The sequence below is a fragment of the Esox lucius genome, chromosome 5 (genome assembly GCF_011004845.1).
Source record: "Esox lucius isolate fEsoLuc1 chromosome 5, fEsoLuc1.pri, whole genome shotgun sequence".
Taxonomy (NCBI): domain Eukaryota; kingdom Metazoa; phylum Chordata; class Actinopteri; order Esociformes; family Esocidae; genus Esox; species Esox lucius.
This window is the reverse complement of record NC_047573.1, coordinates 5520057-5543136: the sequence shown is the minus strand read 5'-3', so window position 1 is coordinate 5543136 and position 23080 is coordinate 5520057. Positions and strand designations below refer to the sequence as shown.

Sequence of the window (23080 nt, the reverse complement as noted above, 5' to 3'; positions counted from 1 at the left end):
CTCCCTCCCTCCCTCCCTCCCTCCCTCCCTCCCTCCCTCCCTCCCTCCCTCCCTCCCTCCCTCCCTCCCTCCCTCCCTCCCTCCCTCCCTCCCTCCCTCCCTCCCTCCCTCCCTCCCTCATTCTGGCCGTATCGAATTCTTGGCTAAACGTGTTAAACGTATACCTTCCCCTAAATTCCCATTGGTCAACTGTAGTCAGCTGACATTTTGCACCAATTCAGGCCACAGCAGATTTGAAGAAAACGGAACGAAACTGTAGAGCCAAAGTGAGTACTCTGCTCTCTATATTCACCTGATTCTATCTATATCACTCTCGTGAGAGAGCCGTTGACCAACTTAGAATATCTAACATTAAAACCCAATTTAATGCGGCGTTGGCTGAGGTGGTCTGTTACTTTCATTTTCACTGATCTTTACCGACGTGCTGTAATGACGGTATGGGTTTTTAAATATTTATAAGCAATTCCTTATTGGCAAAATAAGACAAACATACATTCATAGAGCCAGTAACATAAATTCCAGTAACATAAATCGGGGGCATAGGAAACTTCAAAATGGTGGCATTCCTGATGGGTCTCCAAGCCGGTTTTACCAAGTTTCCCTGCTGTCTTTGCCTTTGGGACAGCAGGGACTCCAAGGTGCGCTACCACAGGCCGGACTGGCCACAGCAGACAGAGTTCTCTGTGGGGAGGAACGTCAGGTGGACACCCAGAAGGTGCTGATGCACATCAAATTGGGTCTTATGAAACAATTTGTCAGAGCTCTAGATAAGGAGTCGGCAGGAACAAAAATGTTGTTACATAGTGAAATCATTCAGGCTACAGAATAATAAAGTACATGGTGTTTCCTGACAGGGGCAGAGGCACGCTAATAATGCTAGTTCTGTTGGTTGATGTGTTTTTGATCTTCATGATGTCTGTTTCTTTGTTAGGCCAATTGTCTCCTTCAGGAATAATGGTAACTGGGCCAGATAGTCTGTTTGTGACTCTGCTGATTCTCCTCTACAGTTTAACCTCTGAGTCTGGTAACTACAGCCATTACTTCTCTTTGTTTATATATTAGCTGTTCCACTTAATGTGTCAGTAAACATAGAGAGTTATTGCATTGACAAAGACTTTGTTATTGTTGTATTGGTTTGCAATAAGTATGTTGAACAGTCCTTCCTTTTTTACATTTAAAATGTTAGACTGTAATAATTGTATCTATGTGAGAACATGTAGCATCCTTTATGAATAGTACTGGGTGGGCCAGACTCAACTGACATCCTTTGGAGAGTCTCCTGGACATTTAGAACTTTGACCCTTTTAATTCTGTATATCTGGCACAGGAAAATTATCATTATAGGGACAATTCTACTAGCCTGTGTTAAGTGTCATTACCAGGAAGTTATGACATTAATAATGTCTTTTTGTATAAGCAAATTTAAATTATTACCGGTTTAATGGCATACTAAAATGTTTTAATTCTTATTGTGACAGGCATTGAATTATGGTATTTTTCTCTGGTTAAATGTTGAATAGGTACTAGATAGTTATGCACCATCAATACTGATGTATAATTGTCCACCTATTTATGAACTGATATGACCCTGTCTACAGATTACATTGGGGGCTCTCTGAACAAGTTAATATACAGATCTAATTTTTAGCAAACTTTTCATTTTGCTGGTCTAACCTATACTAAGAGTGTTTAGGGAAGCACGTCATAGACCTACCATGAACATATTAGTTTACCCAGCAGGCTTACTCAGGAAAGATCCAATCACATCCACAAGCAAAAGTGTATTCTTTCAAATTCTCCATTCTTAAATTTGGCTGAATATCAAAACAATCAATACAAATATAAAGAATCATCACTCAAAACCATTTCTGGGAAACATCTACATTTCAGACTGAGCTCACACTAAGTCTCCTACCAGTAGCCTTTTCATTCCATAGCTTAATGTAAATCAGTCCCTGACCAAAACTTGCACTGGTGAGCCAAAACATTATCACCACTCAGGTGAAGCGAATAATGTGGATCTTCTCCTGACAATGTCACATGTCAAGGTCTGGGTAGATTAGATGGTAAGCGAACAATACTCATACTCAGTGTTGGATGCAGGAGAAATGGGCAGGAGTTAAGACCTAAGCGACTTTGACAAGGGCCAAATTGTTATGGCCAGACGACTCGGTCAGAGCATCTCTGAAACGGCAAGGCTTGTGGGGTGCCTCCAGTCAGCAGTGGCGAGTACCTACCGACAGTGGCCCGAGGAGGGACAAACCAATGACAGGGTGTTGGGCGCCCAAGGCTCATCGATGCACAAGGGCAATGAAGGTTATCCCGTCATGTCCGAACCAACAGAATGTGTACTGTGGTACAAGTCACATAACATTTTACTGATGGTTACAGGAGGAATGCGTCGCAAAACAAAGTGCATCACACCCTGCTGTGTATGGGGCTGCGTTTCCGCAGACTGGTAAGAGTGCCCATGATGACCCCTGTTCACCATAGAAAGCACCTACAATGGGCACAATAGCTTCGAAACTGGACCTTGGAGCCGTAAAAGAAGGTTGTCTGGCCTGATGAGCCCCATTTTCTTTACCATAACGTGGACGGCCGTTTACGTGTGCACCGTTTACCTGAGGAAGTGATGCACTGTGGGAAGACGACGAGCCGGTGGAGGGAGTGTGAGGCTCTGGGCATTGTTTTGCTAGGAAACCCTGGGTCCGGGCGTTCATCTGGATGTCAATTTGACACATGTCCCCTATCTAAACATTGTTTGCAGTCCACATGCACCCCTTCATGGCAATGGTATTCTGTGATTGTAATGGCCTTTTTCAGCAGGATAATGCACCCTGCCACACTGCACCCATTGTTCAGGAATGGTTTGAAGAAAATGATGAAGAGTTCAAGGTGTTGCCCTGGGCTCCAAATTCCCCAGATCTCAGTCTGATTCACTGCGGCTGCACCTCGTAATATACAGGACTTGAAGGATCTGCTTGAGGCCAGATGGACCGAATGTTTTGCAGAGTCCCTACCTCGGCGGGTCAATGCTGTTTTGGCGGCTTGTGGAGGATCAACACCATATTTGGCAGTTGGTTATAATGTTTTGGCTCATCAGTGTATTAGATTAGATTAAACTTTTTTTTTTAATTGTCATTGAACCGTACAAGTGCAGTAGAACGAAATGCTGTTAGCATCTAAGCAGAAGTGCCAATAGAAGGGGGCAGAACATTTACAAGTATTAAGTATAATATATGTTGCAAGTGGGATGTACACTCACCTAAAGGATTATTAGGAACACCTGTTCAATTTCTCATTAATGCAATTATCTAATCAACCAATCACATGGCAGTTGCTTCAATGCATTTTGGGGTGTGGTCCTGGTCAAGACAATCTCCTGAACTCCAAACTGAATGTCAGAATGGGAAAGAAAGTTAATTTAAGCAATTTTGAGCGTGGCATGGTTGATGGAGTATTTCACAATCTGCTCAGTTACTGGGATTTTCACGCACAACCATTTCTAGGGTTTACAAAGAATGGTGTGAAAAGGGAAAAACATCCAGTATGCGGCAGTCCTGTGAGCGAAAATGCCTTGTTGATGCTAGAGGTCAGAGGAGAATGGGCCGACTGATTCAAGCTGAAAGAAGAGCAACTTTGACTGAAATAACCACTGGTTACAACCGTGGTATGCAGCAAAGCATTTGTGAAGCCACAACACGCACAACCTTGAGGCGGATGGGCTACAACAGCAGAAGACCCCACCGGGTACCACTTATCTCCACTACAAATAGGAAAGAGGCTACAATTTGCACGAGCTCACCTAAATTGGACAGTTGAAGACTGGAAGAATGTTGCCTGGTCTGATGAGTCTCGATTTCTGTTGAGATATTCAGATGGTAGAGTCAGAATTTGGCGTAAACAGAATGAGAACATGGATCCATCATGCCTTGTTACCACTGTGCAGGCTGCTGGTGGTGGTGTAATGGTGTGGGGGATGTTTTCTTGGCACACTTTAGGCCCCTTAGGGCCAATTGGGCATCGTTTAAATGCCACGGCCTACCTGAGCATTGTTTCTGACCATGTCCATCCCTTTATGACCACCATGTACCCATCCTCTGATGGCTACTTCCAGCAGGATAATGCACCATGTCACAAAGCTCAAATCATTTCAAATTGGTTTCTTGAACATGACAATGAGTTCACTGTACTGAAATGGCCCCCACAGTCACCAGATTTCAACCCAATAGAGCATCTTTGGGATGTGGTGGAACGGGAGCATCGTGCCCTGGATGTGCATCCCACAAATCTCCATCAACTGCAAGATGCTATCCTATCAATATGGGCCAACATTTCTAAAGAATGCTTTCAGCACCTTGTTGAATCAATGCCACGTAGAATGAAGGCAGTTCTGAAGGCAAAGGGGGTCAAACACAGTATTAGTATGGTGTTCCTAATAATCCTTTAGGTGAGTGAATAGCTGTGCAGTGAAGGCAAATTGAAGGTAGCATGTGCAACTGAAATGCAGGGATAGCAGAAAAAGGTTCTCAAGGTAGACATACAGCTCCAGAAAAAAACAAAAGACCACTGCACTTTTTCTTTCCTATCCAAAAGAACAAAAGTTTTGAGAAGTGTCAATTTGCAGTGGTTTCTTAATTTTAACCCTTCAGTTTCTCACTCAAAACCTTCCTTTTAGACTTTTTTGGAAAGGAAAGAAAAAGGTGCAGTTGTCTCTTAATTTTTTCCGGAGCTGCATATAGTAGCAACAGTAGCAACTGAAAAACGTCCCTATCAGACTTTGTAAAGCAGTGAGAGAGTCAAGAAATACAAGGAGAGTATTGCAACAAGGTACCTGAGAGGCAGTACTAAGCGGTGGGTGGGCGGGTGTTGGGTCTTCAGAGTTCAGCTGGGTTACAGTAGTAGGGAAGAAACTGTTCCTGAGCCTGATGGTGCGGGAATGAAGAGACCTGTACCGCCTGCCTGACGGTAGGAGGGCAAACAGTTTGTGACATGGATGTGAAGGGTCCCTAATGATGCTCCACGCCCTTTGCAGACATTGCTACAAAGGCAGGTCAATGATGGTTGGGAGCTAGGCACCAGTGATCTGCTGAGCAGTTTTCACCACCCGTTGCAGGGCCTTCCGGTCAGCCATGGAGCATCCGCCAAACCACACATTGGCGCAGTTAGTCAGAATGCTCTTGATTGTGCGGTGGTAAAAGTTCACAAGGATCTTTGAAGACAGGTGGGCCTTCTTCAACCTCCTCAAAAAGTACAGGCACTGCTGTGCCTTTTTGACCAGGGTTGAGGGTCCAGGAGAAGTCCTCGGAGATGACAACACCCAGGAATTTGAAGCTGGGTTCACGCTCCACCTCAGTGCAGAGTGTAGGCTATACCTTTTTTTGACGACCAATTCCGTCCGTATAGATCAGCTACCGGGCATATGTTTTAAATAGGCCTAGCCATATACTAGCCTACATTTAAACAGCAATAAAACACAAACGCTATGATGTAACAAATGTTTTTATTCAAATTATTCATCAGAATGAACACTTCAGTCTTTGCAAAGTGTCTCTCATAATTACTACCGTTGTTGGATTTTTGTGTACTGACCTGCTTTAGCCTAGTTTTCCTTTGACTCCTAGTTTAGCCTGTCTGTACTTTTGCCTGCCTTTTGGACTGCCATGTTTTAACTTTTTGCCTGCCTGTGTTTTTGAGACTTGCCCAGCCCTTGTGTACTTCCGCCTGTGTCTGTGCCATTCTGTTTATGACCGAAGCCTGCACCTCTGACTATGCTTACCCAGTGGTGTAGTGGTACCCGGAGAAATGGGTATACTGTAATCAGGGGCATAGATTTAGGAGGGACGGGGGGACATGACCCCCCCAATATTACAGGCAGGTCAACGTGACCCTCCTGGAAAAGAGTGAAAATCCTGGGATTTTGCTAATGACTCAAAATTGTATCCTAATTTAGTTACTTGGTGTTTGGTAATGAAGGGCCTACTTTGCATCAGCAACACTGACTCAAATTAATTCCTATGAAGACAACTGATGACACCTTTATTCATAGCAAGTAAGTAATTCATCATTTGAATCTAATAATAAATTATGTGTCAGGCAGTCATTCATGCAATGGTATGCAAAATCATGATCCTGTTAAACAGCAAATTTTCTATAGGATATTTAACAGCCACAATTAGGGTACCATCATCATTATTTATTTATCAATCATTGGACACCTATTTGGAAGTTGAAAACAAGCATTTCAGCACTTTGTCAACAATTTTTAAATGATCAGTATGTTGTGATTTTAAATGTAGCCAGAAATGTAATCAGAAAGTAGCAATAGAACTTGTCAAGGATTATTAACCCAACTCCAACCACGGAATCTATTGAGAGATGCAGAATATACAGTGGATATAAAAAGTCTACACACCCCTGTTAAAATGCCAGGTTCTTGTGTAAAAGAATGGGACAAAGATAAATCATGTCAGAATGTTTTCCACCTTTAATGTGACCTATAACGTGAACAATTCAATTGAAAAACAAACAGAAATCTTTGAGGGTGACAAAATTAAAAACAATAACCTGGTTGCATAAGTGTGCACACCCTTAAACTAATACTTTGTTGAAGCACCTTTTGATTTTATTACAGCACGCAGTCTTTTTGGGTAGGAGTCTATTAGCATTGCACATCTTGACGTGGCAATATTTGCCCACTCTTCTTTGCCAAGATGAAAAGCGCTTCAAATCTGTCAGATTACGAGGACATCTCCTGTGCACAGCCCTCTTCAGATCACCCCACAGATATTCAATAGGATTCAGGTCTGGGCTCTGGCTGGGGCATTCTAAAATTTTAATCTTCTTCTAGTGAAGCCATGCTTTTGTGGATTTGGATTTTCATCAAATACAAATGACAAAGTTCTATTTTGTATTTGAAATAAATACTGGCATCATAAATACTGCCCATCCCTGTCTATCACCATGTAGATGCATTGGAAATTAAGTCTTTGATCTATTCTAACCTACCCAGTTTCTTGCATCCTAACCAGAGGTTTCTGGACTTTATAGTAAATCTTACTTTACTGTCTATAGGTCTGACCAATCATTGGTGTCTATGAAGAACAAAAAATACAGTATACTCAGTAATTTATAGTACAAGAGCAACTAAGATGACCAATTTACACCACAACATTGCAATATTGTATTAAAATAACAAGCTATGTACGGTATGATCCACTCTTGGCCATATGAAAGCTGAAAGGTTTTAAATGAGAAATCTAGCTAACTGGCTACGGGTCCTGAGGTCAGCTTCCCTACCCGCATTTTCCAATTGAACTAGATACCATTTCGAAAACTCAAAAATTGTCAACAGTAAAGGTAACTAGAAAAGCTATGGCAGTTAACGAGTGAGTACTCCCAAATTGCAACACTGACAAATTGATTTAAGGCAAAAATACGTAATTTACTGATACTGTACGGTATAGTCTGTATCAATGGAGGTACCAAGTACTGACTGCACATGGGACGCTCTTGGACTTTCCAGCACGACAATGACCTTAAGCACAAGGCCAAGTTGACCCTTCAGTGGTTACAGCAGAAAAAGGTGAAGGTTCTGGAGTAGCTTTCACAGTCTCCTGACCTTAATATCATCAAGCCACTCTGGGGGGGATCTCAAATGTGCGGTTCATGCAAGACGACCAAAGACTGGACCTGGAGGCATTTTGCCAAGATCAATGGGCAGCTGTACCACCTGCAAGAATTTGGGGCCTCATAGACAACAATTAAAAAAGACTGCTCACTGTCTTTGATGCTATACCGGGCATTTTTTTCTTTGTTGCCATGTTTTGTTTTATGAATTTGCCAGCCTGTTATAACCTACAGTTGAATATCAATCCCATATTCAAGGGTTTACAGACAGCGCTCGCAGATCATTCACTCGCTTGACAGAACACAGAGCGAGGTGTTAAGCCGTCTTCATGGAGAGGAGTTTAGTTTCAAACTGCAGCATCTTGGACAGCTCCCACTGAGGCTCCCACTGAGGCCTTAGCCATGGGCCTCAGCTCTGGAGGGAGAGAGACAGCCCGGCAGAATCTGACGAAATCGCATAACAACCACTCCATGACAACAAAGTGCTGAAAAGCAGGGCTGAAGACAGCGCTTGTCAAACAGTGTTATTCTGCTGACAAGCCCGAGAAAGAACACCAATGTCTACAGGAGCCGTTAACTTGTAACAAGCTGTCAGTAGACACAGACCGTAGTGTGCCATGAAGCACCCTTTCACTCTTGTCTGTCTAACCCCCAGGCGGGAGGAAATTAAAGCTTCTGAGCTGGTTTATAATGCCACAAGGCGTGGGAGTAGGCGCTGAAATGAGCAATGGGGATCACGCCACAACGGTTATGTCTATAACTGAAGCTAACTGATCCGCATTGGTCCGCACACACTGCTCGGAACAGCGGTTACACACTGCTCGGAACAGCGGTTACACATACTGATTCACACAATGCTGTGAAGAGCGACGTAATGAAATGAACCGTGTTATCGAAAAGGAGAGTCTCACTCGGGACGCGAACCCAGATCTCCCAGATGGGAGTCAGAGATGCTACCCATTACTCCACCACACTGTCTGTAACAATGATGGCATAGCAGTCAATGAGAGTGAATGGCAATAAGGCAAAGTCATGTGAGCTTGCTTTACAGCTGGTGCAGGCACGTTCCCTAGGCAACGAAGCTCTGAACCAGTCCGCACAAGCCATAGTTATGGCGACGTGGCTCTGAGCCAATTAACAGCGCCGTTTCCAGCTGCAGAGCCCATTGCCTGGTGTTGTCCTCTATCTGATTGGACAGGTGTAGTGCACTCAGAGACAGTTATTTCTATAACGTCCCCGTAAAGATTCACACGTTGAACTACCGGCGATCACCTACTTATGTTCACTCCGCCGAAAAGGGGAGAAAACGAGAGCTATCGGTGGCAGGTTCATGAGACCTAACGCTACTGGGCTTGTGTGTGGAACTTGTTCACACACAGCTTCATGGCCCATGCCCAAAGGAACCGTAGTCGCCACAGATAGGGAGGGAAAGAGCCACACTGGGGATCCAAACCTCAGTCTCCCACACAGGAGTCAGGGAAACTACTCACTACGCCACTACGTGGGCAACGAGAGCAATCGGGGTTCATCAGGCCTAAGCTAAAGGGCGTGTGCGAAGAAACCTGTCCACAGAATGCCGCTGCTCATATCCAAGGGAACCTTGGTCGCTAACAAGTAGGGAGCTAACCGGTGCGACGCTAGGAACCCAAGGAAGTGCTAAACTGTCCCCATCATGGGTAGCAGACAGTAACATAGACTCAGACCTCTGGACTCGATGAAGGAGTTTTGTGGAAAAAAACAATGCATTCCACAAACCCCAAGGAGGGAGGGACTGCAGAGTTCCCCTAACTCACATTAGGGAAATAAACATAGTCAGGATCTGACAATTTTCAGGAAAATAAATCCTGCCACTCAAACCCCCTAGGGGGGTGTGGGTATCTGGGCCAGTGGAGTCAAGCCAACACAAGGGCTCTACGTTAACATACTGAGAGGTGCAGCGCGGCGCAGCTGGAGCACGCCGGAGAGTCAGTAAGTCTGTCCCGTGCATGTTAGGGACCCAAGCAGGACACACGCAGGTTGAGGGTGTCCTCACTCGAGACCAGGTCAGCGCAACGGCAGGCAGCGGCGGAAAATGTCTTCGTGATTAATTCCAAGACCTCGGTGTAAAGAAAACCGGCGCTAAAATATCTTGGTAGTGCAAAGTGACGTTCAGCTGATGTGGAGATAAAGAGAGGGTGTGCACGGGACTGATGGTCATTTATAGGGGCAGGTGTGCCCCGATTGGCTGAGCCATGTGCATAATACATTTTCAGTGACGGCCGCTGACATATACAGTATCTCACAGAAGTGAGTACACCCCTCACATTTTTGTAAATATTTGAGTATATCTTTTCATGGGACAACACTGAAGAAATGGCACTTTGCTACAATGTAAAGTAGTGAGTTTTCAGCTTGTGTAAATTTGCTGTCCCCTCAAAATAACTCAACACACAGCCATTAAGGTCTAAACCGCTGGCAACAAAAGTGAGTACAAAAGTGAAAAAGTGAAAATGTCCAACACTTGAGCAACACTTTATTAAGTGGTGTTACAACAGACAGTGATATATTTAAGAACCTCAAAAGATTATCTGTTTCAAAACATCAAATGTAAACTTCAAAGTTTTTTTTAGTTAGTGTCACTTTACATGCCAGTGGTTTTGATGTTACAAATCACTTCGTTTTGTGTGTTGGAGTGGTTACGTGTTTCCGTACATCCTTATGTATAACATAGAATGTTCCTTATATTTCTTTTCTGTTCAGAAAGGTTTGAGGTTCTTGGTCCAACTGAACCCATTGTTGCTGTGACTGGTGATGACATCATTCTACCCTGTTACCTCAAACCCAACATCAGTGCTGAAGACATGACAGTGGACTGGCGTAACCTTGACTTCATAGATGATCTTCTCTATAGCTACCAAAATGGCAAAATTATACAAAAGGATCAGGTTCCCTCCTACAGAGGAAGAACATCACTTTTTCAAGAGGAACTGTGGAGGGGAAACATCTCTTTAAAGCTTACCAGGGTACAAGTCACTGATGAAGGGCGTTATGAATGCTTTACTAAGACAACGAGCTGGTATGATGGCGTTAAAATGGAAGTCTTTGTTAAAGGTGAGATTCATTATTCATATAATTACTATAGTACAATGACTGCCACATAATTCCTTTATAATACTGTATACAGTCTGAGTCTGTTGTCATCAGTTAACATCCAGTCTATCTGTGTGTCTGTAGCTGTAGGATCCAGGCCAGTGGTGTCCATTGAAGGACACAGAGAGGGAGGGATGGGTCTGGTGTGTCAATCTGAAGGCTGGCACCCTGAACCTGATCTGGTGTGGCTGGACAGTAAAGGAGTCAGTCTCTCAGCTGGACCTCCTGAGACACACAGAGACTTAAAGGGATTCTACACAGTCAAACAACATGTCATTGTCCAGGAGACTGACACCAACCGCTTTACCTGCAGAGTCCAACAGAGACTAATCAATGAGGAGGTGGAGACAGAGGTTCACATCCCTAGTGAGTAACACAATATAATCAATGAGGAGGTGGAGACAGAGGTTCACATCCCTAGTGAGTAACACAATATAATCAATGAGGAGGTGGAGACAGAGGTTCACATCCCTAGTGAGTAACACAATATAATCAATGAGGAGGTGGAGACAGAGGTTCACATCCCTAGTGAGTAATACAATATAATCAATGAGGAGGTGGAGACAGAGGTTCACATCCCTAGTGAGTAATACAATATAATCAATGAGGAGGTGGAGACAGAGGTTCACATCCCTAGTGAGTAATACAATATAATCAATGAGGAGGTGGAGACAGAGGTTCACATCCCTAGTGAGTAACACAATATAATCAATGAGGAGGTGGAGACAGAGGTTCACATCCCTAGTGAGTAATACAATATAATCAATGAGGAGGTGGAGACAGAGGTTCACATCCCTAGTGAGTAACACAATATAATCAATGAGGAGGTGGAGACAGAGGTTCACATCCCTAGTGAGTAATACAATATAATCAATGAGGAGGTGGTGACAGAGGTTCACATCCCTAGTGAGTAACACAACATTGGATTATTTAGGTGACATGAAACACTGCAGATAATTTGATGTTTAATTTGTAGTATATATTTTGAAATGGAGCACAACAAGGAATGCTGGATGAAGTTACATTAAGTGATGCCTGAGTGCCTATTTATTAAATACACCTTAAAAAGAATTAGCGTAGCCAGTTCAGCCAGGGAACCCGAGTGGTAATTGGACAGCAACGCATCAGCGTTTGCAGGATTGCTCTTTTCTCATGTCAGATTGCAACCTGTCTATATAACCATCAGGTACTCACTCAGTCGCTTGTTGAGCTTGTACTAGCAAGCGGGTGCACCCCCCCCACCACCACCCCTGCCTTCACCAGTTCGATTCTTTGATCCTTGTGGGGGGGGGGGGTCGGTGCTGCTTACCTTGCTCATTGCCATGGGAGTTGCATAAATAATAACAAGGTATGTTATTGTGGTGTGATGGCAATTAGTTACCTTAAAGGAGCAGAACCTAACGGCAAGACTTGCATATACAGGGCTGTACACAAGTTCTCTAATATATGGTTAAACTCATATGTGGTGTTTCCTGTCTGAACAGGATGACAAAAAAACTCAGTGAATTTGGATGGCACTTCACTTTACATATGGACAATGATCCAAAACATACTGCGAAAGCAACCCAGGAGTTTTTTAAGGCAAAGACGTGTAATATTTGGCAATGGCAGAGTGAATCACCTGATCTCACCCCGATTGAGCATGCATTTCACTTGCTGAAGACAAAACTTAAGACAGAAAGGCCCATGAACAAACAACTGAACACCACTGCAGTAAAGGCCTGGCAAAGCATCACAAAGGAGGAAACCCAGCGTGTGGTGATGTCCGTGCGTGCCAGACTTCAAGCAGTCATTGCCTGCAAAGGATTCTCGACAAAGTTATAAAAATTTACATTTTATTCATGATTGTGTTAATTTTTCCAATTACATTTGAGCACCTGAAATAAGGGGACTGTGTATGAAAATGGTTGCCATTCCTAAACGTTTCATACAATATTTGTTCAACCCACTGAATTTAAGCTGAAAGTCTGCACTTCAATTGCATCTTTGTTGTTTCATTTCAAATTCATAGGGGTGGCGTATAGAGCCAACATTTTGAATTGTCCAAATATATTCATACCTAAATGTTACTGAATAAACCAGTCATTTTAGTTATTGTTTAATTTAATTGTAATTGTTTAGAATAACAAAAACAAAAAAAACATTTAAATTTGATATGTAGATTTCCGGCAAAAATAATGGAAAATGAGAATATACAAAAAGGTTATTTAGAAGTACTGCCCATTTTGTATCCAAATAATTACATTTGTTTTACTTTTTTTATCTAATTTCTATTATGTGGTTACTTTTACCTTTGTAGATCAGCTGTGGCCATCATAGAGCAAAAACACCACCTTGTTCCAGATACCATAGTTAAAATACAGTGCAGCTTAAAAGTACAGGTACATCTCAAAAGATTTGAATATTACGGAATTGTTTTTCCATTATTCAAATCATAAAGTGACACTCTTTGGTCAACATTTCTATATTGCTTCTCAGGTCAACATTTCTATAATTTTTTTTATTGACGTACACAAGGCTAACTCTACGGAGTACCGTGAGTGTACGGAAAATCATGAGTACACTGTACCCTAGTTATATGTCGTGGAGCTCCGCCCCCTAGAGTTAGCGCCCCTATATAGGACCCGTGAGCCCAGAGAATGCGCTCCCTTTTTATTTGGCAAACGCTTGCTGAGTTCTACTGATTACTTTTTCGTCTGCATTCTTTAGTTCGACATCTCATAATGAAGAAATGTTTCGCCATTGCACCGACCTGTCACCGGATCAGGTCCCTCACCGTTCGTGTGTTTCCTGCTTGTGAGCGGCAACGTTTCCCTCACGGCCCCCGTCTCTTCCTCCCTCAGCAGAGAAATGGCCGAGTCTGACGGCGTCGCAGATTTGGCCCGACTAACTTTTCCTTTCAATAAACAAGCTAAACGTTGCTTGGGTGTAAGTTGTGGTTTTGTGTAGACTCAGGCGGTGTCTGAGCCTGTTAAATCACTTGTACCTTTTGCATGTGTTGCCCACCTAAGATGCACAGGGCCAAAGTATTGTAATTGCTATGATCTTCCATTCCCATACATGGAGCTGCATCACGTTGTTGGCTGAGTCACTCTATTTTGCGTAGCTAGAGAAGATGAGCTACCTTTTTTTCCCTCTTGTCAAGTGAATCGTTAGACGAAGACTCATATAACCGGAGTTACATTCCCTCTAGTGGGCGGCGCTCCACTCATATAACCGGACTTACATTCCCTCTAGGGGGTGGAGCTCCACTCATATAACCGGAGTTACATTCCCTCTAGGGGGTGGAGCTCCACTCATATAACCAGAGTTACATTCCCGGTGACTAACGCTTCAGTCACTGGCTCACTAGTTTACAATTCATTTTCCAAAACTAAAAACTTACTTGAACTGTATAAAGCAGTTGCCGGGGGTTATTGAAATGATAAAAATATTATTCCTTTATATTTAACACTTTGTTAAAAATGTTTGACAGTGAAATGTTTATGATTTCTGGTCACCTTGTTAACGTTGTTTCTATTCATGGCCTCTTACTCTGAGAATGGAAGAATTACGCTATTTGCCCCTTTTCCATAGTTTTACAGGCAAAATATGAACCCATTATCTAGATACCTGTCTAATCATTCACAAAACTAAAACATGGGGGGTAGCATTACCATACTTAACTTTTAAACGTATAGACAACGTAGCTAATGCAGGCTTCAGTCTGGGAGATTTCTCTCACTTCAAATACCCTTACCGTTTCACTGTCAGTACAGAAACATCTGTCTTACTACGGCGCTAGCTATAGCAGCTACCAGAGAATTCTGCTCAAGATTTAGAAGAACAAGTTTAAGACCGGATTAGCTATCAGACAGCCAACTTCGCTCCATACCATATTCCTTCAAAAATGCATGCATATTTTCTCACCGAAGTAATGCTGGATTTCAATGTAATGCAAACATGAGGAGTTTCCTCAAAGCCATCAAGACATATTTTTTATTAAATTACCATTTTGGTACAAACATGGTAATTTAATAATAGCCCTCAGAGATTTACTCACCAAATGGAAAATCTACCTGCATTTGACACTTGGCGGGTGCTAATTTTGGACCCTGTGCGTGTAGCAGATGTGTTTGTAAAAGCGCTTTGTGACAAATGCTAATGTAAAGAAGCTTTATAAAATAAATTTGATTTATTGACTGGTTAGTGAGAGCACAACAGTCTGGGGATGGCTAAACAATCATATATCAAAAAGATTTGAGCTCCATCAGTCCACTGAAAGACAAATCATTTAGAAATGCAGAGAATTTCAACATTACAGCAACTCGGACAAGATTTTGACGCCCTTCCAAAATATCCCCAAGAGTCACTCGAAAAATTATAAATCTGCTAAATGCCAACCCACACTAAATCTGGAGCTTTTACAGACCTCCCTGGATGCATTTCAGGTTACTGTGTGTGCTTTAACAATAGGAATATCACTGAATCGATATGGCATTCATGGGAAGGTTGCTAGGAAGAAACCTTTGCTGTCAAAAATAAAACTAAGCTGCCTATCTTATCTCCTGGACAAACCTGAAGATTTATTAATCTATTTTTCACTGGTCAGATTAGTCCAAAAGTAAACTTTTTGATCAGAATCAAAACCGCTACTGTATGTTTACAAAGATTGCAACCCTGCCTACCAGCGTAGGAATTGTACTGCGGCCACAATGGCCATGGCCGTCTTTGCCCGTTGCTCTGGTTGAAAAACTCGCAAGCAAGCTAACTAGTTATTAATAGATAGCTGATCAAACCTCTCTGTTTTGCGAGGTGCGTTCATGAGGAACTGGGAGGTGGGAAAGATCCGATCTCCGTGTGGGAGAATACACCTGAACACTTTTTGAAAACTCAGAGAAGTAATGTTAGGTTTGACATTACTTGACATGGCAGCGTTTGTGAAGAAAGATTAGAAAACAAGAATTACTTGCTCTGTGATATAAGTTATTATTCAAAACATGATATTAAAAAAGTTAGTAATGTATGTTTTTATGCCATGCTTGTTTTTTTCCTATCAACAAGTCAAGTTGTTTATTTGTAAGCTCCAAATGCTCTTATTTCACTCAACGGCCTTTGTGCCCTGGCATGTGGCCTCTGTGCCGCAAACATTTTTGTGAAACCGAAGCCCAAATGGCCTTGCCTCTAAAATGACGAAATCCCAAACCTGGTGCCTACCACCAAAAAAACTTTGCACACATTTCAAGTTAACCACTTTTGGTAAATAAACAATGCAAATATACTGTAGCATGTGTTTTTGTTTGTGTCCTTTGTTTGGAAAGTCTTCATGACAAATTGGTGATTAGATAAGGATTTTATGGGTTTAATTTAATATTTTATACAAAAACAATGACCATCCCTGTCGTGTTCACATACCACTTTCTAGCAGCACTGTACGTCTGTAATAGGATTAGATATTTGCAGACATCAATGTCACTTCTGGGAGTCTAACTCTGCAAAAAGATGCTGCATTCTGGCAATGCAATAGGTGAATGGCTTACATTGGCAGATTCACAAAATACTGCTGCCCACAGTGAAAGAAAATGATGTCGCTACCACCAACATACAGGGAATTATGGGAAAAAGAGTGAGATGAACGTCCATGTGACAGGAGAACAGGAAATATTAAGACAAAGATGGTAGTTGAGTATATCAAATACACTTCTACTGATGTGGTGTATTAAAGTAAAACCGTGTTGTTCAGGTCTAATGATTTGTGTGTTTAGGTGAGTTGTTTGATTACGCAACCACATGGAGACGGTCCTTCATTGTGTCATGTTGTTTGGGAGTCATCACTGTGATTGGGTCAGCTCTGACTGTATACGGGATACATATGAAGAAAGGTAATGGAGGCATGAGATTAATGTTTATCTGTTTGAAATTTGTGTGCTATGATTTTTCAACCCATTATATTCTATGGACAAAGTCTAGTGTATTACATCTGTAGTTGATTGTGTTTACACTACTAACAAATGTTTTTTTTTATGTTTGTGTGTCTGTGTGTGTGTGACCGACCACAGGTGAACTAAAACAAGAGTTGTGTAAGTAGTGTTTTAATGTCCTTGATGACCCAGATTACTCACTAATGATTGTAAGGATTTAAGAAACAAACTACACCTACTGGTTGACATTATGATGTTCTCTCTGTCTTTCGTCTATGTTATACATTACAGTTGACCTCAGGAAGTACGGTGAGTAGCATCTTACATACACTGTTACGAGCCCTGTGGCTCTAGAAGACTAGGGTGGATGGTGAAGAGACCTGTAACATAAATCATGCAAATGGTAATAGTGTAAAGGAACAGTGAGAACAAAATACACAAACAACTAACGCTGCAGTCAAACACAAAACGTTTATTATGAACACACTGTAAACAGTTTGAGAAAAGTGGCTGAGCTGGACTCAAGTAATTAATTAATGAATTCCAAAAACCCGTAAACGGATCTTGCCTGCCTCACGAACCGCTTAGGTCACTGCTAAGTATACAAAAATACCATGACTGGGTTTTTAAACCAGGGATGTGTGATATGATTGGGTAATGGATAAAAGGAACAGGTGGTGCAATCAGGAGGAGTGTCCACTCATTGGTCCACCTCAGCAGTCAGGTGATGCTCTCACGACTGACAGGTGGGAAACACCAACAAGCACAATCAGGACCATAAGGGACACCTGGAGAAACGGCAGGAGGGGAAAAACATAAACGCACATACTGCATGCGTAACACTCCCACCTGTAAAAGAGCAAACCTACAATGGTTTGCGACTCGAGTGTCATACAGAACAGATTCAAAGAGCAATGGCATCCACATGATAGAAAAGCCAGCGCACTATCAGAACCCTTTTTGTGACGGATCTCCAAATTATAATTTTGCACAATTAGCACCCAATGCATACGCCGTTGGTCCTGGTTGCACCTACGGTGGAGAGAAACTAAGGGGTAATGGTCCATAGACACTATCATTGGCAGTGCACTATAACCAACATAGACTTCGAAGTACTGCAGAGATAACAACAAAGCGAGCTTCTTTCTCTTTGGTTGAATAGTTAGTCTGACACTTGTTATATTTCCGAGAAAAATAACAGACAGGATTGTCCACTCCACTTTGGTCTGCCAGTAGCAGAACAGCACCAGCACCTCTGGCACTAGCATCTTCTTCCAGTTTAAAAGTTTGCTCGAAATCCGGGGCAGCAAGAACAGGGATACTACTGTAGTGTTCAAAAGTTTTGAGAATGACACTAATATTAATTTTCACGAAGTCTGCTGCCTCAGTTTTAATGACGGCAATTTGCATATACTCCAGAATGTTATGAAGAGTGATCAGATGAATTGCAAACTAAATCCCCAAAAAACATTTCCACTGCATTTCAGCCCTGCCACAAAAGGACCAGCTGACATGTCTGTGATTCTCTCGTTAGTGTGAGTGTGTTGACAAGGACAAAGCTGGAGATCACTGTCATGCTGATTGAGTTAGAATAACTGACTGGAAGCTTTAAAAGGAGGGTGGTGCTTGGAATCATTGTTCTTCCTCTGTTAACCACGGTAACCTGCAAGGAAACACGTGCCGTCATCATTGCTTTGCACAAAAAAGGGCTGCACAGGCAAGGATATTGCTGCTAGTAAGATTGCACCTAAATTAACCATTTATTGGATCATCAAGAACTTCAAGGAGTGAGTTAAATTGTTGTGAAGAAGGCTTCAGGGCAGCCAAGAAAGTCTAGCAAGCGACAGGACCATCTCCTAAAGTTGATTCAGCTGTGGGATCGGGCACCACCAGTGCAGAGCTTGCTCAGGAATGACAGCAGGCAGGTGTGAGTGCATTTGCACGCACAGGGGGCGAAGACTTTTGGACAATGGCCTGGTGTCAAGAAGGGCAGCAAAGAAGCCACTTCTCTCCAGGATAAACATCAGCGACAGACTGATATTCTGCAAAAGGTATTGGGAATGGACTACTGAGGACTGGGGTAAAGTCATTTTCTCTGATGAATCCCCTTTTCGATTGTTTGGGGCATCTGGAAAAAATCTTGTCCGGAGAAGACAAGGGGAGCGCTACCATCAGTCCTGTGTCATGTGTGATGGTAATTCCATCTATAGGAACTCTTGAAAGGAGTAAGTACATTTCCATAACACATACCAACAGTAAAGCATCCTGAGACCATTCATGTGTGGTGTTGTTTCTCAGCCAAGGGAGTGGGCTCACTCATAATTGTGCCTAAGAACAAAGCCATGAATAAAGAATGGTACCAACACATCCTCTGAGAGCAACTTCTCCCAACCTTCCAAGAACAGTTTGGTGATGAAAAATGTGTTTTTCATCACATTTTGGGTCCATGGCCAGGAAACTCTCCAGACCTTAATCCCATTGAGAACTTGTGGTCAATCCTCAAGAGGCGGGTGGATAAACAAATACCCACAAATTCTCCAGCATTGATTATGCAAGAATGGGCTGCAATCAGTCAGGATGTGGCCCAGAAGTTAATTGACAGCATGCCAAGGGAGATTGCAGAGGTCTTGAAAAAGAAGGATCAACACTGCAAATATTGACTCTTTGCATAAATGTAATGTAATTGTCAATAAGTCTTTGACACTTATGAAATACTTGTAACTATACTTCAGTATACCATAGTAACATCTGACAAAAATATCTAAAGACACTGAAGCAGCAGACTTTGTGAAAATGTATATTTGTCATTCTCAAAACTTTTGACCATGACTGTACATAAGAATGCTTCGGCAGTTTTGAAAGTAGCATGACAAACACACAGGTTGGTTTTTCCAGTGATGTGGGTATCAGAAGAAATATTGACTTATTTTCACTATCCGCTAACCTCATCCTATTTCTAATGTCAATGTATACATAAACTTAAAAATAAACTAACCCTAATTCTAGCCATTATAGCAAAAATTACTACTAACTCTTATTGTAAGGTTTACCCTAAATCTAAAAAATCTAAAAATAGCCAGAGCACCAAATTGTCAGGTCGTAACGATCTTAAATATTACGACATGAATTACACACACACACACACACACAAACTGGTGTGACCATAGTTTAACTCAAACAGCTGGGTCAGTAGTGTTTCAGTGTCTCTAACCCAGATTATACACACATTACTGGAAGGATTTACTAAACAGACTACATGAAGTCATGTTGTGGAGCAGAATTTCAATCCTATCTGAAGAAACTGAAATTCCATAATTTTTACGCCAACAAAAAACACCATTATTTTCAAGAATTTTGTTTTGCTTTCATACCATGAAAAGTAACAGGAGAACTATTTTAACTGTACTGATCCGTTTAGATAAATGTGTGAACTGTAAATTGCTTGGGTAAGAGCACTCAAAGTAGTTATAGTCTGGATTGCAAGACACAAATACATAGTAGTTCATGATATCAATAATCCGGATGAACACAGTAGTTTATTATATCATTAATCAGGATGAACATAGTAGTTTATAACATCATTAACAGTAGTTTATAATATCATTAATCAATATAAACAAAGTAGTTTATAAAATCATTATCATTATGAAAACCGTAGTTTATAATACCATTAATCAATATAAACACTGTAGTTTATATTTCATTATGAACACAGTAGTTTATAATGTCCTTCATCATTATGTTGCTCATTGTCATAACCAACAGACTATTTATATTTCAGTTTTTCAAGACATCAGAAGACATGCAGGTCAGTGTGTTTCTCTCCACCAGAGTTACTATGTGACTGTATTCATACTGACCTCTGGACCATCTGGTCTAAACACATAAATACTCTACAATACAGAGTATTAACCTGTCTTAACTATCATTATTTTTTACCTAAATGTTGTACTTTGATCAACAGCCATGTGTCTTTAACAGCTGTCAGCATGAACAGGTAAGTTGATGTTGATGTCATGATGTCATTGTATTTACCATAGTGTATGTTTTTCTCTCCCCAGTGGATGTGACTCTAGACCCTGATACTGCACATCCCAAACTCATCCTGTCTGAGGACGGGAAACAAGTGAGACTTGGAGAAATAAAACAAGATCTCCCTGACATCCCAAAGAGGTTTGATTACAGTCCCAGTGTCCTGGGTAAGGAGGGCTTCTCCTCAGGGAGATTCTACTATGAGGTTCAGGTGAAGGGGAAGCGTTGGTGGACTGTAGGAGTGGCCCAAGAGTTTGTCAAGAGAAAAGGGTGGATTACAGTGAACCCTGAGGATGGATTCTGGATTGTGAGGCTGAGGGATGGAAAGTTCAGGGCTATCGCTGAGCCCATGGTCCCCCTCTCCCTGAGAAAGAAGCCCCAGAAGGTGGGGGTATTTGTGGATTATGAGGCGGGACAGGTCTCCTTCTTCAATGTGGAGGCCAGGTGTCACATCTACTCTTTCACTGGCTGCACCTTCACCGAGAAACTCCATCCATTCCTCACCCCTGGTCTTAATGATGATGGTCAAAACTCAGCCCCACTAGTCATCCGCCCTGTAAATTTCACTGACTGACTGTTTTAAATCAAACAACCCACTGGTCATCTGTCCTGTAGATGTCAGCTGACGACTGGTCAAAATCATTGTGTAAAAACGTTCTAGAAGTTACATACCCGAAGGTAGCTAACGTTTGTGGGCACTGCCAAGTTTGTTTATCAACCAAAGATAAAGATAAAATGATGAGTTAGTTACTCTGCGACCGGATTGTCATTTACATTTGCTTGCGACTCCCAATATCCAGTGCAATGCAAATGAATGGCTGCGCATACGGGACAATATAGACAGTAATTCAATGTAACCTTCAATATAGACAGTAAATCAATGTAACCTTCAAAAACCAATTATTTGTCTATTACTAAATATGAACTGGAATCCATAATTTGTCAAACTTTTGAGAGCGTCTGAATAATAACGTAAATAAATGATTAACGCACAACATATTGTTTGATAGTTAGCGTATGTTTTATTGTTACAACAAGTGAAGCGTGCCAGTACCTTTACTGCTGTAGTTTGCTTATATTAGTAGTTTGCTAATATAATTTTAACCAGTCAAAATTAGAAATTAGAAACATAACTAATAAGCAGTGTGGTGTTTTTGGGCAACTGTGGATGAAATGTGTTGTGACTTAATTAAATCTTAATTAAATTCTAGAACACTGAGTGAGTGCTGAAATCAGCTGCAAAAAAACTCACGCTGGGAGGCCGTTAAGGGATATTTGAAACTTGATGATGTTTTTTTGTTTTTTTAATCAAACAACCCACTGGTCATCTGTCCTGTAGATGTCACTGACTGACTGTTTTAAATCAAACAACCCACTGGTCATCTGTCCTGTAGATGTTACTGACTGACTGTTTTAAATCAAACAACCCACTGGTCATCTGTCCTGCAGATGTCACTGACTGACTGTTTTAAATCAAACAACCCACTGGTCATCTGTCCTGTAGATGTTACTGACTGACTGTTTTAAATCAGACAACCCACTGGTCATCTGTCCTGTAGATGTTACTGACTGTTTTAAATCAAACAACCCACTGGTCATCTGTCCTGTAGATGTCACTGACTGACTGTTTTAAATCAAACAACCCACTGGTCATCTGTCCTGTAGATGTTACTGACTGACTGTTTTAAATCAGACAACCCACTGGTCATCTGTCATGTAGATGTCACTGACTGACTGTTTTAAATCAGACAACCCACTGGTCATCTGTCATGTAGATGTCACTGACTGACTGTTTTAAATCAAACAACCCACTGGTCATCTGTCCTGTAGATGTTACTGACTGACTGTTTTAAATCAGACAACCCACTGGTCATCTGTCCTGTAGATGTCACTGACTGACTGTTTTAAATCAAACAACCCACTGGTCATCTGTCCTGTAGATGTTACTGACTGACTGTTTTAAATCAAACAACCCACTGGTCATCTGTCCTGTAATGTCACTGACTGACTGTTTTAAATCAAACAAGGCAGTCCTCCATCATTAGATCACTGTGTTTTCTAACCACATTTATTGTGTGCAATTGTTCTGTGTGCTTATGTAACTGTGTGTTAATAATCTCTGTAATAATTGTAATCAGAGACTATTGCAGTACTACTAAGTAGAAATTAAATTAGCTATTTAGGATTTCATTGCATATTTTATTGTGTTCTTGTGTTTTCCAAACTGCTGCTGCTCATCGTTGGACAGGGTCCAACCTCCTGAAGGGGGCATTTGTGCCGCATTTCCACTGGTGCTTTACCCCGGTACTAGGGCTACACCAGTGATTTATGCTAATATTGGCGCTAGGCTTTCCTGTTTTGACTACACATTTAGTACCAAGTACTTGAGG

The 23080-nt window shown here is 41.8% G+C and overlaps 1 protein-coding gene across 5 annotated transcripts; it reads left to right on the top strand.

Annotated features, from left to right (window-relative positions):
- Positions 1-144: 144 nt before the first annotated feature.
- On the top strand, positions 145-22084 carry LOC106024307 (butyrophilin subfamily 1 member A1-like). 5 transcript variants are annotated; one of them, XM_034292506.1, is made up of 9 exons: positions 280-1024; positions 10369-10719; positions 10843-11124; positions 16503-16619; positions 16797-16817; positions 16950-16967; positions 20440-20466; positions 20720-21310; positions 22039-22084. In XM_034292506.1, the coding sequence occupies exons 1-8, from the start codon at positions 838-840 to the stop codon at positions 21262-21264; spliced, it is 1548 nt and encodes a 515-aa protein (XP_034148397.1). In that variant the 5' UTR covers positions 280-837; the 3' UTR covers positions 21265-21310; positions 22039-22084. The 5 variants fall into 5 exon arrangements, with proteins under 5 accessions (XP_028975985.2, XP_034148397.1, XP_019901999.3 ...); XM_020046440.3 differs by adding an exon at positions 5977-6052 and having other exon boundaries at positions 20720-22052; XM_029120151.2 differs by adding an exon at positions 5954-6052 and having other exon boundaries at positions 997-1024; positions 20720-22052.
- Positions 22085-23080: the final 996 nt, after the last annotated feature.